General features: G+C 59.4%; 1 protein-coding gene across 3 annotated transcripts; it reads right to left on the reverse strand.

The window, feature by feature from the left end:
- Positions 1 to 1641: 1641 nt before the first annotated feature.
- Positions 1642 to 11798, reverse strand: RAB37 (RAB37, member RAS oncogene family). 3 transcript variants are annotated; one of them, XM_041486705.1, is made up of 9 exons: positions 11718 to 11798; positions 7471 to 7581; positions 5418 to 5459; positions 5205 to 5271; positions 5065 to 5117; positions 4516 to 4581; positions 3745 to 3801; positions 3409 to 3485; positions 1642 to 3298 (listed from the first exon to the last, which is right to left on the reverse strand). In XM_041486705.1, the coding sequence occupies exons 2-9, from the start codon at positions 7576 to 7578 to the stop codon at positions 3193 to 3195; spliced, it is 576 nt and encodes a 191-aa protein (XP_041342639.1). In that variant the 5' UTR covers positions 7579 to 7581; positions 11718 to 11798; the 3' UTR covers positions 1642 to 3192. The 3 variants fall into 3 exon arrangements, with proteins under 3 accessions (XP_041342639.1, XP_041342636.1, XP_041342637.1); XM_041486702.1 differs by lacking the exon at positions 11718 to 11798 and adding an exon at positions 9463 to 9760; XM_041486703.1 differs by lacking the exons at positions 7471 to 7581; positions 11718 to 11798 and adding an exon at positions 9463 to 9760.
- Positions 11799 to 12917: the final 1119 nt, after the last annotated feature.

The raw sequence follows: 12917 nt of genomic DNA on the forward strand, positions 1-12917 counted from the left end.
CGGCCGGGCCGCTCCCCCGCAGCCACCCCCGCCTCTCCCGGTGCCACCCGAGCCCACCGCGGCAACTCCCGATCCTTGCTGAACTCCCCCCACCGGGGATCGGCTCTGCCACCGTCCCGGTCACAGCCCCGACTCCGGCGGGACGCTCCCAGCTGTTCCCGCTCCGCGGAACATCCCGGGTGGCCTCTCGGGGAACATGCATCCCGTACCCTCGCCCAGTCCTTGAAGGCTGCAGTTGCTCCCAGCACTTCTCCGGCGTAGAGGGTCGTAGAGGGGAGGGATGCTCGAAGTAAAATAAAAATAAGTGAAATTAAAATCCCCAAATCGAAACTGCACGGGAAGGCGGGCCGGGAAGAGGGCAAGTAACTCGCTTTGCAGCGGAAACGAGATGCCAGTCCTGTTTCCCCAGCCTCTGAACCTTGCTCAGCACCCTAGAGGTGGGGACCCGAGGTGGGGAAGGTGGAGGGAACCCAGGGGATTTGCTCTGCCCTGGCTGCATCTTCTCTGCTCACGGACTGAGAAGCAGAAGTAGCTTCAGGGGGTCCTGAGCATACGAGATCCCGGGGTTTGAGCTCAGCCAGGGCAGAGCAAGGCAGCAACCAGCCTGGGCTGCTCCGGCCATGCCGCAGGGCTGCTGGTGCCAGGCGGAGCTGCCTCCTGGCTCCTGGGGTTGTCCCAGAGAGCGTAGCACAGAGGTGTCTCCCAGCGCAGGGCTGAAGCTCCTGGGCAAAGGTCCTCGGGGCCGCCAGCATCGCGTTTAACCGAGCTGCAGACCGGCAAGCGAGGAGGGGACAGCTGCACGCCGTGGGACACATCTGTCCCAAGGCGCTCTGCCCCAAAAACCTGCTCAGGGACCCCAGCGGCCGAAGAACCCCCTGTGTGCTCGGGGTGGCCGTGCTCCAGCCCGTGGGACGCAGCTGGGAGCGGAGGGTGGGCTCATTTGTTTCCTCCACTCGGCTGAGCATTCGCCCGCGCCCGCTCGGCGCTGAGAAAAGCGGCGGAGAGGAATCCCACGGCAAATGCCTTCGGAGGGGAAAACCAGGGCAAGCGTGATGTGGTACGGCCCCGGGACCGGGGGATCACAGCCCGTGTCACAGCCGTCCCCTTGGCTGTGCTGCTCACAGCCCCGCAAGTGAGCTTTTTGGAAGGGCAGATGCAGAGCACATTTTGGGTACCCTGTGCTCAGTCAGGAAACAAAACCCAGCTCCGGCAGGGCTGGTTTGAGCACGGGACCGTGATAAGGAAGAAAGGCAGCAGCAAAGGAAACAGCTGAACTGCTTTTGGGTCCAACAGTGCCTGCGGGATGGCAGGGCACGGGCAGGACCGTCGCGCCCCAGCTGCCTCCTCCTGCCCTTTGCATCTTGCAGTGAAGTTAAGGGAGCTCAGGCAGGAGGGGGGAAAGAGAAAAGAGCCAACGTCTGTTTGTGTTGAAGCCATCCAGCATTTTTTTTGCAGACATCAGCCAAGCGGCAGCAGCAATGCCATTGGTGGGAAGACGGAGTTATTTGGGGAATGCTGGACTCCGAACCATGAGAACAGCAGGGGAGGAGGCTGGTTTTAATTTAACAGGCCATGTTTACTCTTCCCCTCTCACCTTTGGTCTGTCTGAAATGTGCAATGAAAGCCCCCCCCCGGCAGGAAGGCAGGGAGGAAGGGCCCGTGGGTGCTTCCCCCTCCTCACGGCTGCTCCCAGGGCCCCCAGCCCGGCTGCTCTGCGGCGCCTCTGCGCAGCAGCCTCAGCCTCCCACGTCGCAGACCCAGGGCAGGGATTTCTCACGCAATAAACAATCAGACAGATGCAAAGCCTCAAAAAAATACTCAGCTTTAATCTGTAAACTTGCAAAGAGAGACCCAGGGGCAGAGCAGAGGTGAAGGAGGCACCAGGGCAGGTGAGACACGAGCAGTCAGGTGCAGGGCCAGGGAAGGTGCTGATGAGGACAGATGTGCTGGACAGTCCCTGACTCCTACACGCAGTGCCATACCCTCCACAGCTGCTCTCTGCATCAGTGCTTCAGCTACACAACCAAATATTCACCATCTGACTGCTCAGGGGAGTGGACAGTGCTCGAGGGAGCAACAGAGCTGGGCTGAGCACCAGGGATGTCCCTGAGCCCCACCAGTGCCCAACACAGCAGAGTTTGCTGCATGAAGGCTCTCAGACATCTGGTCTCCAGAAAGCGGGTTCCAGCTGCTATTTGCCAGCAGCAGGAAGGCATAGTTGTATTCCATGGACAGTGACAGGAGGGAAACCCAGCCTGGCCTGGGAGACAGCACGGCTGAAGCATCACCCCAGGTGATGCCATCGTGGGCATCTCCTGCATGAGGCTGGAGATGGTTCAGTCTGGAGGCATTGAAATGAAAAAGCCTTTTCTTGTTAAAAAAAAAATAAATTCTCTAATTTCTGTGGCTACAACATGGTGTAAGCAAAGTTTTTCCAAATTGCTGTGTGTACCAGAAGCGCTCCAAGCAGTGCTCAGATGCTCCCAGGGGAATTTTACTTCTCACACCAGCTGTGTGGGCAGGGAGCAGGTTTGGCTGGACCCTTCCCCATCCCAGCCCTTCCCTCGAGCAGAGCCAGGATACAATGGGGACATCATTGCATTTGTGGTGGCAGGAGGATAAAAGCCATTGGCAGCAACTGCAGAAATGAGGAGCCACAGCTGAGCGTGGGCACTGGGGTGTGGGGCAGCCTGGGGGGACAGAGCTGAGGCTCCTTGGAGGGAAGCCAGAGCTTGGCAGCACCAGGGACATGGGGGCTGGACCAGGCCCTTCTAGTTGGACAACAGCAGCACTGTGAGCAGGAATAGCTGCAAGAGAGGACAGGACTGGGGGCTGCAGGGGGGCTCATCCATGGCACAGCTCCTCCAGCTGCTCCAAGGGTCCCTCAGTGAGGTGTGTGGCTGTGTCCTGCACCCTGCTCAGGTGCTGGAGGTGATGGATCACCATGGCTTGCAGGCCAGGCTGGCAGTCACCACACCATAGTGATTCCCACGATGGCACACGGGTCATTGCTCTGCAGGGCAGCAGGATCTGAGTCCTGGCACCAGGACAAGGGCGCTCCTCATTCACTCTGTGCTGTGCCATCCGCCTCGGCTTGTCAGAGCTTGGTTCCCTCCAGTGCTTGAGGGCAGGATGGGGCCCCACTCTGCTTCACACCTGGGCCCCCAGGCTGCCAGCTCCTCTGGGCCACCCTCAGGAGAAGGCACAGCAGCTGGATTTCTTCTTCTGTGACTCAATGTAATCGTGGATCTGGAACTGGGGCTCATCCAGCGGCTGCACCGCGCGCTGCTTCAGCTCCCTAGAGTGGTGAGGCTGTGTTACCCCCTCCCACACTGTGCTGGTGTGGGGGAGGTGGTGGGGCTGCAGGGGACACCTTCCTTGTTCAGTGCCCCAGCCCCAGGTACTCACTTGGCAATGGCCAGGAAGGCCAGCTCCACGTTCATGCCTGTCTTGGCACTCGTCTCCATGAAAGGCACTCCGTACTCCTGCAAGAGCAGCACAACCCCATCAGTGGCTATCCCCAGGATGCCCTCCTGGCCCTCTGAATCATCCCTGGACAAGGCTTGAGGGTCATCTCCTCCCTGCCTTTCCCCAGGTATTGCATGCAAGTAACTGCTGTGCTGCCCCTGCAAGAGCCAGGCAGGTCTGGGCACTCAGAGGGGATGGCATGGCTGCATGGGAACCCTGAGTGATGTGAAATTGTCTGGGGGGGCTCAAGTTGGATTAGACCATGGCACAACTCACCCTGGCCAGTGATGCTCCATCCTCCGTCCTCACAGCTCTCTCACTGCTCACATCAGCCTGCCAAAGGAAGGAAAATGTCACCGCACACCAGACCAGCTGGCACCCTGGGGCATCTGGCAAACCACACTGCGGGGTGTTCAGGGGGCTGACAGGAACGAGGGGCAGCATGGATCCAGAAGTATCCACTGCCCAGAGAATCTGGGATCTGTGGAGCATCTGGGACATGGTGTCATTGAGGATATCAAGGAGCATCTGGGACCTGGGGACACTGAGGACCTGGGGCAGTACCTGAGGGCATCCAGGACCCAGGGAGGCTCTGCTACCCTGCTGGGCATCATCCAGGATCTAGGGGACATCCAGTCCCAAGGGGAAATCCAGCTGGGCACTGGGCACCCAGCAGCATGTAGAACCCCTGGAGAGAATCTGGGACCTTGTTGGGCCTCTGGGGCTTGGGGTTACCTGAGGTCCAGGGGTGAATCCAGGCCTGGGTGGGCATTCCAGAGTCAGCAGCATCCCATACCAAAGCATCCCATACGAGGAGCATCCCGTACCTGGAACCTCAGGCTCGTGCTGCCACCCGCTGGATACCGGGAATACTGCCCTCCGCGACCCCCCAAACCCCGGGGACCACCTCTGGGCTTGGCTGGGCCCAGAAAGAAGCAGAGCCCGGCGGAGGGTTCAGGCAGAGCCCCATCCCTGCACAGCCATGGGGATGGCAAGGGCACGGCACAGCACAGCAGACCCCAGCGTGGACGGGGACCCTGCACACACCTTGTTGCCCAGCAGCATGATGACCACGTCCTTCTGGGCGTACTCATGGATCTCCGTCAGCCAGGCCTGTAGGGCAGCAGGACTGTGTCGGGGTGAGGGGTACTCCCGTTCCTCCCAACTCAGCCCCCCACCCCTCAGTTCCCCCATCCCTTCCCTCTCAGCCCTCGCATCCCCTCAGCACCCCCATCTCTCCCCTACAGGGACAGGGATAATGACTTTTCTTGGCACAGGAATCATTCCAACATCACAGATGAGCAGTCCTGAAAACGCCCTGTCTCCTGGCTACAGCCCAAGCCGTAGTTCACATCCTTCCCAAGCCACGTTTTCTCCCTCAGGCATTCACCATGTCCTTAAACAAAACTCACCCAGCCATGCAGCACCCAGCCAGGTGCCCTGGGATGAGCTCCCAGCTGGCTGGGTCTGGCCAGAACAGCCAGTGCTTACGGGGAAAGCAGGCTCCCAACTGCTCCCAACACCCAGCCAGCCAAGCAGGGCACCCACATTCCCAGGCCCTGGGGAGAAACACTCCCAACCCACGGCGGGACTCACGCGGATGTTGTCAAAGGACATCTTGCTGGTGATATCGTACAGCAGGAGCAGGGCTGGAGGGGAAGAGGGGCAGAGGCATTGCTACACTGCAGGAATGTGCTCTGGATGGTCTCCCCATCCCTGCTGGACCCCAGACTCACCTTGGGCATCCCGGTAGTAGGCGTGGGTGACGCTGCGGAAACGCTCCTGTCCTGCCGTGTCCCAGATCTGCCGAGAAACTGCCCTGGTGAGAGCAGGGAGAGCAACCTCCCCGAGCTGGGTCTGCTCCTGTGGCTCCCAGCCCTGCCGGACCACCACGCTCAGCCTGAGGTGGGTTTCCATCTGGAAATTTCTTCCCCCCTCCCAAAGCTCACCTGCAACTTCACCTTCACACCATCCACGGCCACCACTTTGTTCTGCAGAAGACAAGGAGAGCAGGTTTATCAGCCCAAAGCATGTCCTAGTGCATGTGCCAGCCAGCCCTGGCACTGAGCTGGCATTCCACAGCCCCTCAGCTGCGCTCCCTGGGCCAGTGGAAAGAGGCAAGGCTGCCTGTGGGACTTTGAAGCCCCATTGCTACAAACCGTGATCCTGATTGCTTGGCAGCTACAGGGACATCCCCGAGCAGCAAACCCTCGAGTCAGAGTGAAGAGCAGAATCAGTGGAGAGGAGACAGCAAGATCCCAGCCTGCCTTGGATCCAGTGCCTCGTTCATCTCCCACAGCCAGAGTCCCTGTCCTTGGCTCCCAAGTCCCCTAATGAGTCAGTTAATGACCTTGGCTGTCCAGCAAATCCCAGGAACACTGACCTGCTCTGGCTCCTGCTGGGAAGTTCAGGGATTGCAGCAGCCCCTGGGAAGTTGGCAGAGCTGCGGAAGTGGGGAGGGATGGACGAACCACACACAACCTTGCATTTATTAATAACACGTTGGTGTGCTTTTATATTTGCTCACCAAAAAGCCTTGATCTTTCTGATGGAACTCTTCAGTTCCATGTGCTCAGGAACCACTGCTGCACCAAAAATTTAGCCTGTTTGCACTAATTTAAGGGTTTTGGATGCTACAAACTGCCTGGGCACTGGGTGATGCTGGGTGTCCTGCTCAGGTTTTCTTGCTGGTGGAGCCTTGCTTGGTTCTTAAAGGAGGTAGAAAACACTGAGCTGGAGGGGTTGCTTGTAGCACACAGCTGTATCCAGCACAGCAGGAGGAAATCTCCTGGGTCAGGATGATTTGCAGCAAGGCTGGGCTGGGACTCAGAAAGGAAAGAGGTATTTCCAACTGAGCTGGGGAGGCAGCTATTGAGGCTAAAGCAATCGCTGTTCTCATCTCAGAAGCACAGGGGCTTCTCTCCAGAGGCCAGAAAAAAGAAAATCAAAAACTACTGAGAAGCTATTTTAAGACTCTTAAAGAATCATACTTGGAGTGTAGAAAGAGAAGACCCCTATAAATAATTTCGTTGCCTGGAATTGTTTGAAATGGAAATTCAGCCCATGTGGCGATGACAGCATTTGAGCAAATGGGCTGGATAAAACAAAAACATGCCCTAGGAGGCTCTGGAGATTACCTAGAGCAGTGAGCCATGAGCTGCTGGAGGGGATGCTTGCACGAGGCACCTACAGGCTGCCAACACCTCTGGGACACCAGCACTGAGCCCAGCAGCAGGACACAGAAGATTTTCCTTCTTTCATGACTTTTCCGTCAGGACAGGCCTCATGGCCCCTTCAAACCAAACCCACAGCCATCTCTCTCCCCAGCCCCTGATCACCAAGGCCCCAGTTCCACCAAAAGCTGAAGACAGCCAGGGCAGCAGGGGTGGCAGAGAAGTGGCAGCTGCAGCTGCGGGGGCAGAGGAAGCACTGACCGCACTCGACACGTGTCGGTGGCTGTGGGCACAGCCCTGCCCGGGGACACCCCCGTGGCTTCCTTCCTGCTCTGCCCTGTGCTGCAAACAGCTGTGCCTCCCTGGCCACCCTGAGGGAGATGAAATTTGATGAGCAGACAGCAGTGTAGTAGTGTGGGGGTTTAAACAGAATCTGGTAACCCTATTAACTTCTCAGCAGCCCATTTCAGCCCTTTCAAGGCATGAAAGTACAGCAACCACTGTTTATCCCCTGAGCTGTGGGCTTTGGCCTGCGTGGTGGAGTGTACTGGCTGCCCAGCACACACCCCCAGACCATGAACACAGCTGGGGTGGGCTAAACCTAGACTGTTGGCTGACTTAAAGGCAAGAGGCGAAGGTACCAGTGGGCTCCTCTGTCTGTTACTGCTCTCCCAGGGAGGGGTGGAAGGGTTCCAGCAAGCACCTGCAGCTGGTTGGGAGATAATTTGGGGTAGAGAGGCTGGAAACCCCCATTCCCCCTGCCCAGCACCCTGTCCTGGCCAAGCTGCAGGTTGAGGGGGTGAGGGGCTGGCAGCTGTGGTGGTCTCACCCGGAAATCTATGCCCACGGTGGCTATGAACGTCCCGGAGAGAAAGGCCCCGTCTTTGAACTGGAGCAGGAAGCAGGTTTTCCCCACGCCCGAGTCTCCAAGTAACATCACCTGCAAGATGGGCGCAGGGAGAGACGTCAGCAGCACCCCTGGCTGGTGCTGAGCCCTTCCCAGTTCCTTCTCTCCCTTTGTTTCTCTCCCCAGGGCTGGTCCTGATGGGTCTGGAAAACCCCGTGGGAGCTGCGTGTGGGATGGGACCCTGAGGGTGCGGCCGAGCAGCGCCCCAGGGCAGCCCCCAGCCACGAAAGAGGGGGAGAGCTGTGTGAAAGCAAGTACTGCAGCAAGAAGAGAGATCTCCTAGCCAGCCCCTGGCCATCTCCCAGCCCAGCAGGCTCCTAGAGAACCAGCCACGGCTCCCAAATGTGTGGAGACACCCACGCTTTGCCCCCGACCCGGGTGTGCCCAGCCCAAGGGCTGATGCATGGCTTGGGCAAACCCTGCGTGTCCGGGACTCTCTCCCTGTCGCTGCCTGCTGCAGACACCAAAGCAAACACGGTGCCTTTCCCCTCCTGCTAAGCAAACAGGCTCAGCCCAGGCTCCCCAGCTGCTCCAGCACTGCCGGACTCAGCAGGGAGCAGCCAAGACCAACGCTGGGCTCCACAAGCACAGCCTTTCCTGATGCTGTGTTCTTTCTGCCTACCTGCAGCAACCTGTTCCTGCCCAGCAATCATTAACCTGACTGCATCATTTTTCACCCTTATGAAAAATAGCAGTGAGCAGGACTTCAGCAGGAAGGTCCATCCCTGCATGCCCGCCTGACAGGATGCTGGAGCTTGCAAAGTAAATCTCTGCAGCCCTGCTGCCTCTGGGCCATGGCCACCTTCCACAGGGATGGCACAGCAAATGCCAAAGCTGGTGGCTGGAAATGCTCTGCCTCCTGCTACCACTTTGCTGGTCAAATCCTTCCCCAGAACTTGTGGGGAGCTGGGAACACTGCTCAGTTCTGCCTCCACCTCACTCTAGACCAAGCTGAAAACTGGTTTTCTCCCTCAAACATGGAAATTGCCCTCCACAAAGAGGAGTCAGAGAGGGGAGGAAAAAGGCAGAAGAATAAAAGCAGTTTAGAGAAGGTGGCAGCGTGCAGGACTGCTTTGGAACCGGCTCTGTGAGGCAGCAGGGGGTGTCGGGGCTGACACCATCACTGGGCTCACCTTGGGGCTGTATATTAAATTTTGGGGGTAAAAGGTTCATCAGTCCCGTGCCTCCCCTGAGCTGCTCTGGTGAGGAAGGTGCTTCCTGAGGCAACCCTCGCCTGGGCTGGGGTGGGGAAGAGGGGGGCACTCAGGAAGGAGGGCTCCCCCCTGCCCCAGGGCCGGCAGAGCTGCAGAGACATTCACAAGCGGCATGCTGCAGTGTGGGTGAAGGGGGTCCTGGGCTGGATCCAGGGCTGAAATGCTGTTCTCACCTTGGAGCCCTTGGGGTGCTGCCATGGCCTGGACGGGGTCCTGCCCCCACTGCCCTGTGCTGCTGTCGCGGGGCTGGCAGGAGCCCCTGCCCTGGAAAGGTCTGACGGGCTTTGAGGGGCAGAGTTCGGCCATGCTCCCCTTCCCCGGGAACCCCAAAATCCTGTTCCTGCAGCTGGTCCCTCCTATTGCCACCTCCAGGCACAGACGGCACCCTCGGGCAGGGAACCCCCCATCCCCACCTCCCGGGGAGGGAAAACCCCAATCCCGGCACCTGCTGCCCCGGGGGACTGCGGGGCAGAGGAGGGCTGGGGGGGTCAGCTGGGGCCGCCGCCTCCTTCGCCTTCCTCCCCGTTTCGCGGCCGCTTCCTGGGCGCGATCGCAGCAGCGGAGGAAGCGGGCGGTCCTCGGGACCCTTCCTAAACCCTAAACCCCTCCTGGCCTCCCCCAAGCCGGGGGGGGAACCCGAACCTTCCCCTCTGGCAGAGCTCGGAGGGTCCATCCCCGCTCCCCCCGCGCCGCCTCCCACCTTGCCGGACAGCTCGTAATCCCGGGGCACGGCCGGGGGCTCCCCGCCGCTCCTCGGGGGCTCCCCGCTCCCCTCCGGGGTCTCGCTCCCAGCCGCCCCATCGGGGCCGCCCATGCTGCGTCCGAGCGGAGCCGCCGAGCCTGCGGGAGCTGCGGCCCCACCCGCCTTCCTCCTCCTCTTCCTCCTCCTCCTCCCCGGCCGATGCCTCCCCCGAGGCCGTGGCCCGGTCGCCTCCCTGCCCAGCGCGGGCACGGGATGAGGAGGAAGAGGCTGAAGAGCGGGAACCTGCCCCAGTGCACCCCCGCAGCCCTGGGGTTTGCTGCCGGCTTGGCTGCGCTGGACAGAGCAGAGCCCCGGCCCATCCCTCCGCACGTTTGGGTGGGGAGAGGAGGAAGGGCTCACCCCGCAAATGACCAGTCTCCCCATCCCTCACAGAGTGCGGGGGTGGAGACCCCGCTGGACCAAATCCCACCCTGCACGCCGGGACAGCGCGGGTGGCAGCTCCCACTCCCTCCCCACCAGCCCACCCCAGGGTGGGGGGTTTGCCTCTCTGCTGCAGCCCCAGCGGTGCTGAGCTGGGCCCCGGGCGAGCACCGCGGAGCCGGGAGGGAAGCGGGGCAGGAGCCGCTGGCCGGCAGCCACGAGCTGTGCCGAGCCGCTTCCCCGGAGCCTGCATCCCAGCCGGGGTGGCTGCCCGGCCGCCCGCTCTCCCCGGCCGCCCGCTCCCCCCTGCATCCTACACCAGCCACTGGGGCCCAGCTCATACTGCACTTCATTTAGGAAAAGCCCAAGCATGGGAATGTGGGAGAAATCCCTGGAGAGGGATGTTGTGTTACCCAAAACCCCATCCCGTACCAACCTCATATAAGTCCATGCACTACAGCTAGCCAAGGTCTTCAGCCTTACAGGCATCACTTCATGTATAGGAGCCTTGAGCCCTCCCTGATCTATTTTCCCTGGAATATCTCATATCTCATCTCATCTCACCTCATCTCATCACCTCACCTCACCTCACCTCATCTCAATCTCTCCCACCTCAGGGCTAATCTCAGGGCAACCCCCATCTGTGCTCACTGGGATTCAGGGGGGCAGCGCTCCTGTGCTGTGCCCCTCGCTGCTCTCCAGGTGAAAGCCATGCGTGGCCACAGGAGATCCAGTGGCAGAGATGCCCTCTGGAATGGCATCCACCTCCACACCTTCTGGGGCTGCTGGCTCCTGCACCAGCCAAGCCCTGCTCTGCCCCCCGGGAAATAGAACCTGTATTTCCAGTCCTGTAACTGCGCTCAGACCCAGCTGGGGGATTTGTAGTTTATATGTGCTCTTTGGCCAGGAAAGTGCCCTGAGCTGGAGGCTGGACGCTTGGAGCTCCTGGAAGTGGCTGAGCTTCCCTGCAGCAAGATGGGGAGGGGGCTGGAAGGATATGGAAAACCATGCTGGACAGGAAAAATGCCTGGCTGAGCATCACTTCCACACACAGGCATTTGCTGCCGGAGAAACGAGGCAGCCAGGAGCTGGTGGAGATCAGTGGTGTGGCTGAGCCTCCCCTGCCTGCCCACGGCTCAGGCCCCTCAGCAGGGGCACCCTTGGCTGCTGGTCCCTGGGCTGCTTGGCCCCAGACCATCCCCACTGGTGCCACATTTTCCTGCTTCCTTGGCCTGGACTAAAAAGAAAATTCCTGTGGGTAATCACATCCCCATAGGCACCAGCCCCTTGCTGAGTTCCAGCTTTGTCACAATGCTGAAGGGCTGACAGTCTCTCTGGAGTAAGGTCCCAAGCACTGTCCCTGTCCTGATCTCCCCCAGGAGAAGGGACACACACATCAGAGCCACTTGAGACCCCACGGCAGCTCTGCAAATAGCTCTGGATGGCAGCCGAGTGCTTTTCCCAGCACCATCACCATCTGCCTGAGTTTCACCAGGGCCCCAGGCTGGACACAGGCAGGACACAGGCTGGCATCTCCCTGGCAGAGCAGGGCAGCTCCAAAAGCAGCTTTCTGTGTATGAAGCATAAGGCTGCACTCAGACACAGCCCCACCGAGGGATTTGGAATATGGAGCTTTACCCATCCTACATCCCTCGCAGTGGTCCAAAGCATGCCAAGAAGCACACAGCCAAACCAAACTCCTCATCCAGCAGCACCAAAGCAAAGTATCCAATTCTTTGTGCTTACCACAGATTCATAGATTCTGATTCCCCAAATAAAGCTGCTCCCCTAGGGTGGGTGCACAGCCCAGGGAGCAGGGACTGGGCTCTTACCGTAAACCCAATGCCCACGGTGGCAGAGAAGGAGCCAGGAATGAACTTGCCCTGGTCAAACTGGACCAGCAGTGATGTCTTCCCCACGCCACTGTCTCCAACCAGGATTGTCTGTAAGGACCAGATAAAGAGGCATCAGTGCAGGTGCAGGTGATGGAGGAGCTGGGGGCCAGACATTTGGGTAGGTGTGCTGGGGGAATGTGGCAGCAAATGCAGCAGGATCAAGAAGGACCCACCCAGCCCCTGGATCTGTCACATTTGGTTCTGCCACTTGCCCAGAGAGGAATTTCCACCCCTTTGTCCATCTCTGTAATTAAAGAAATGTTCTCTGGGATGAGTTTCAGGCCTGAAACCCACTGCACCCTGTCCAAGAGAGATGGGAGGGAAAGCAAAGCACAGCCTGTCATGGAGAGTGAGCAGGAGAGAAGCTCCTACCCCAGCTCAGGAAGCTGCTGGGCAGAAGCAGCCTTGGCTCACACAGGCCTGTTGGAAAACCTCTTTGGGAGGACCTTGGAGTCACTGGCTTAAGTCCAAAACTGTTTAGTAAAGAGAGCATCTCCTGCAGCTGCTGCACACAGCTGCTACCACAGCCACACAACCCCGCTGGGTCACTGGGCTGGCTTTGTGCTGCCTTAATGCCATGGACCCACAGCACTCCCTCCTGGCAGTGTGATGGGTTGGAATCCATGGGTCCCTCTGCTTCTCCAGCCTCCATGGGAAACCCCAGACTGCTCCCATCCCTGCGCAGAAGGGACAAGGGAGCTGTGCTGGTGTCAGAGCTGTCACCTCTGAAGCAGCTGCCACAGTGCCAGCCCATGGCCCTGGTACCTATGCCACACCCCTGGGGAGCTCATCTTGCCTTCTGCTCCTACTCGTGTCCCCCAGAATTCCTGACCTAAGGGAGACCTGCAGTGCAAACAGAACCCCTCCCTTCCCTCTGCTGCTATCTGGGCTTTGTTCACAGAGCCACTGGCAAACATTCCCATCCTTTCAGGAAACTGAGGCACTTTCAGCCATTTTGCAGGACACTAATTAAAATAAACACTCTGCTACCAGCCTTCTGGCTTAGAAGTGGTTTGGGCTTTGTCTTTCAGGACAGGGGTGTTGCTGAAGCTGCAGTTCTGGCAAACATGGAGTGTCCCCTCTGTCACTGGTCCCCTGTCACCCCTGAGGCTGCAGGGACGAGGCAGCGAGGTGCTG

The sequence above is a fragment of the Pyrgilauda ruficollis genome, unplaced genomic scaffold, assembly GCF_017590135.1.
Source record: "Pyrgilauda ruficollis isolate IOZ18807 unplaced genomic scaffold, ASM1759013v1 scaffold77, whole genome shotgun sequence".
Taxonomy (NCBI): Eukaryota; Metazoa; Chordata; class Aves; order Passeriformes; family Passeridae; genus Pyrgilauda; species Pyrgilauda ruficollis.

Excerpts from the sequence above, each read along its gene's own strand:
- RAB37 (XM_041486702.1), bottom strand. The coding sequence starts at position 9,576 with ATGGGCGGCCCCGATGGGGCGGCTGGGAGCGAGACCCCGGAGGGGAGC. Across the intron at positions 5,460-7,470 it reads CCGTGGGCATAGATTTCCGG|AACAAAGTGGTGGCCGTGGA; the intron begins GTGAGACCACCA and ends TGTCTTCTGCAG. Across the intron at positions 3,802-4,515 it reads TCATGCTGCTGGGCAACAAG|GCTGATGTGAGCAGTGAGAG; the intron begins GTGTGTGCAGGG and ends TTCCTTTGGCAG.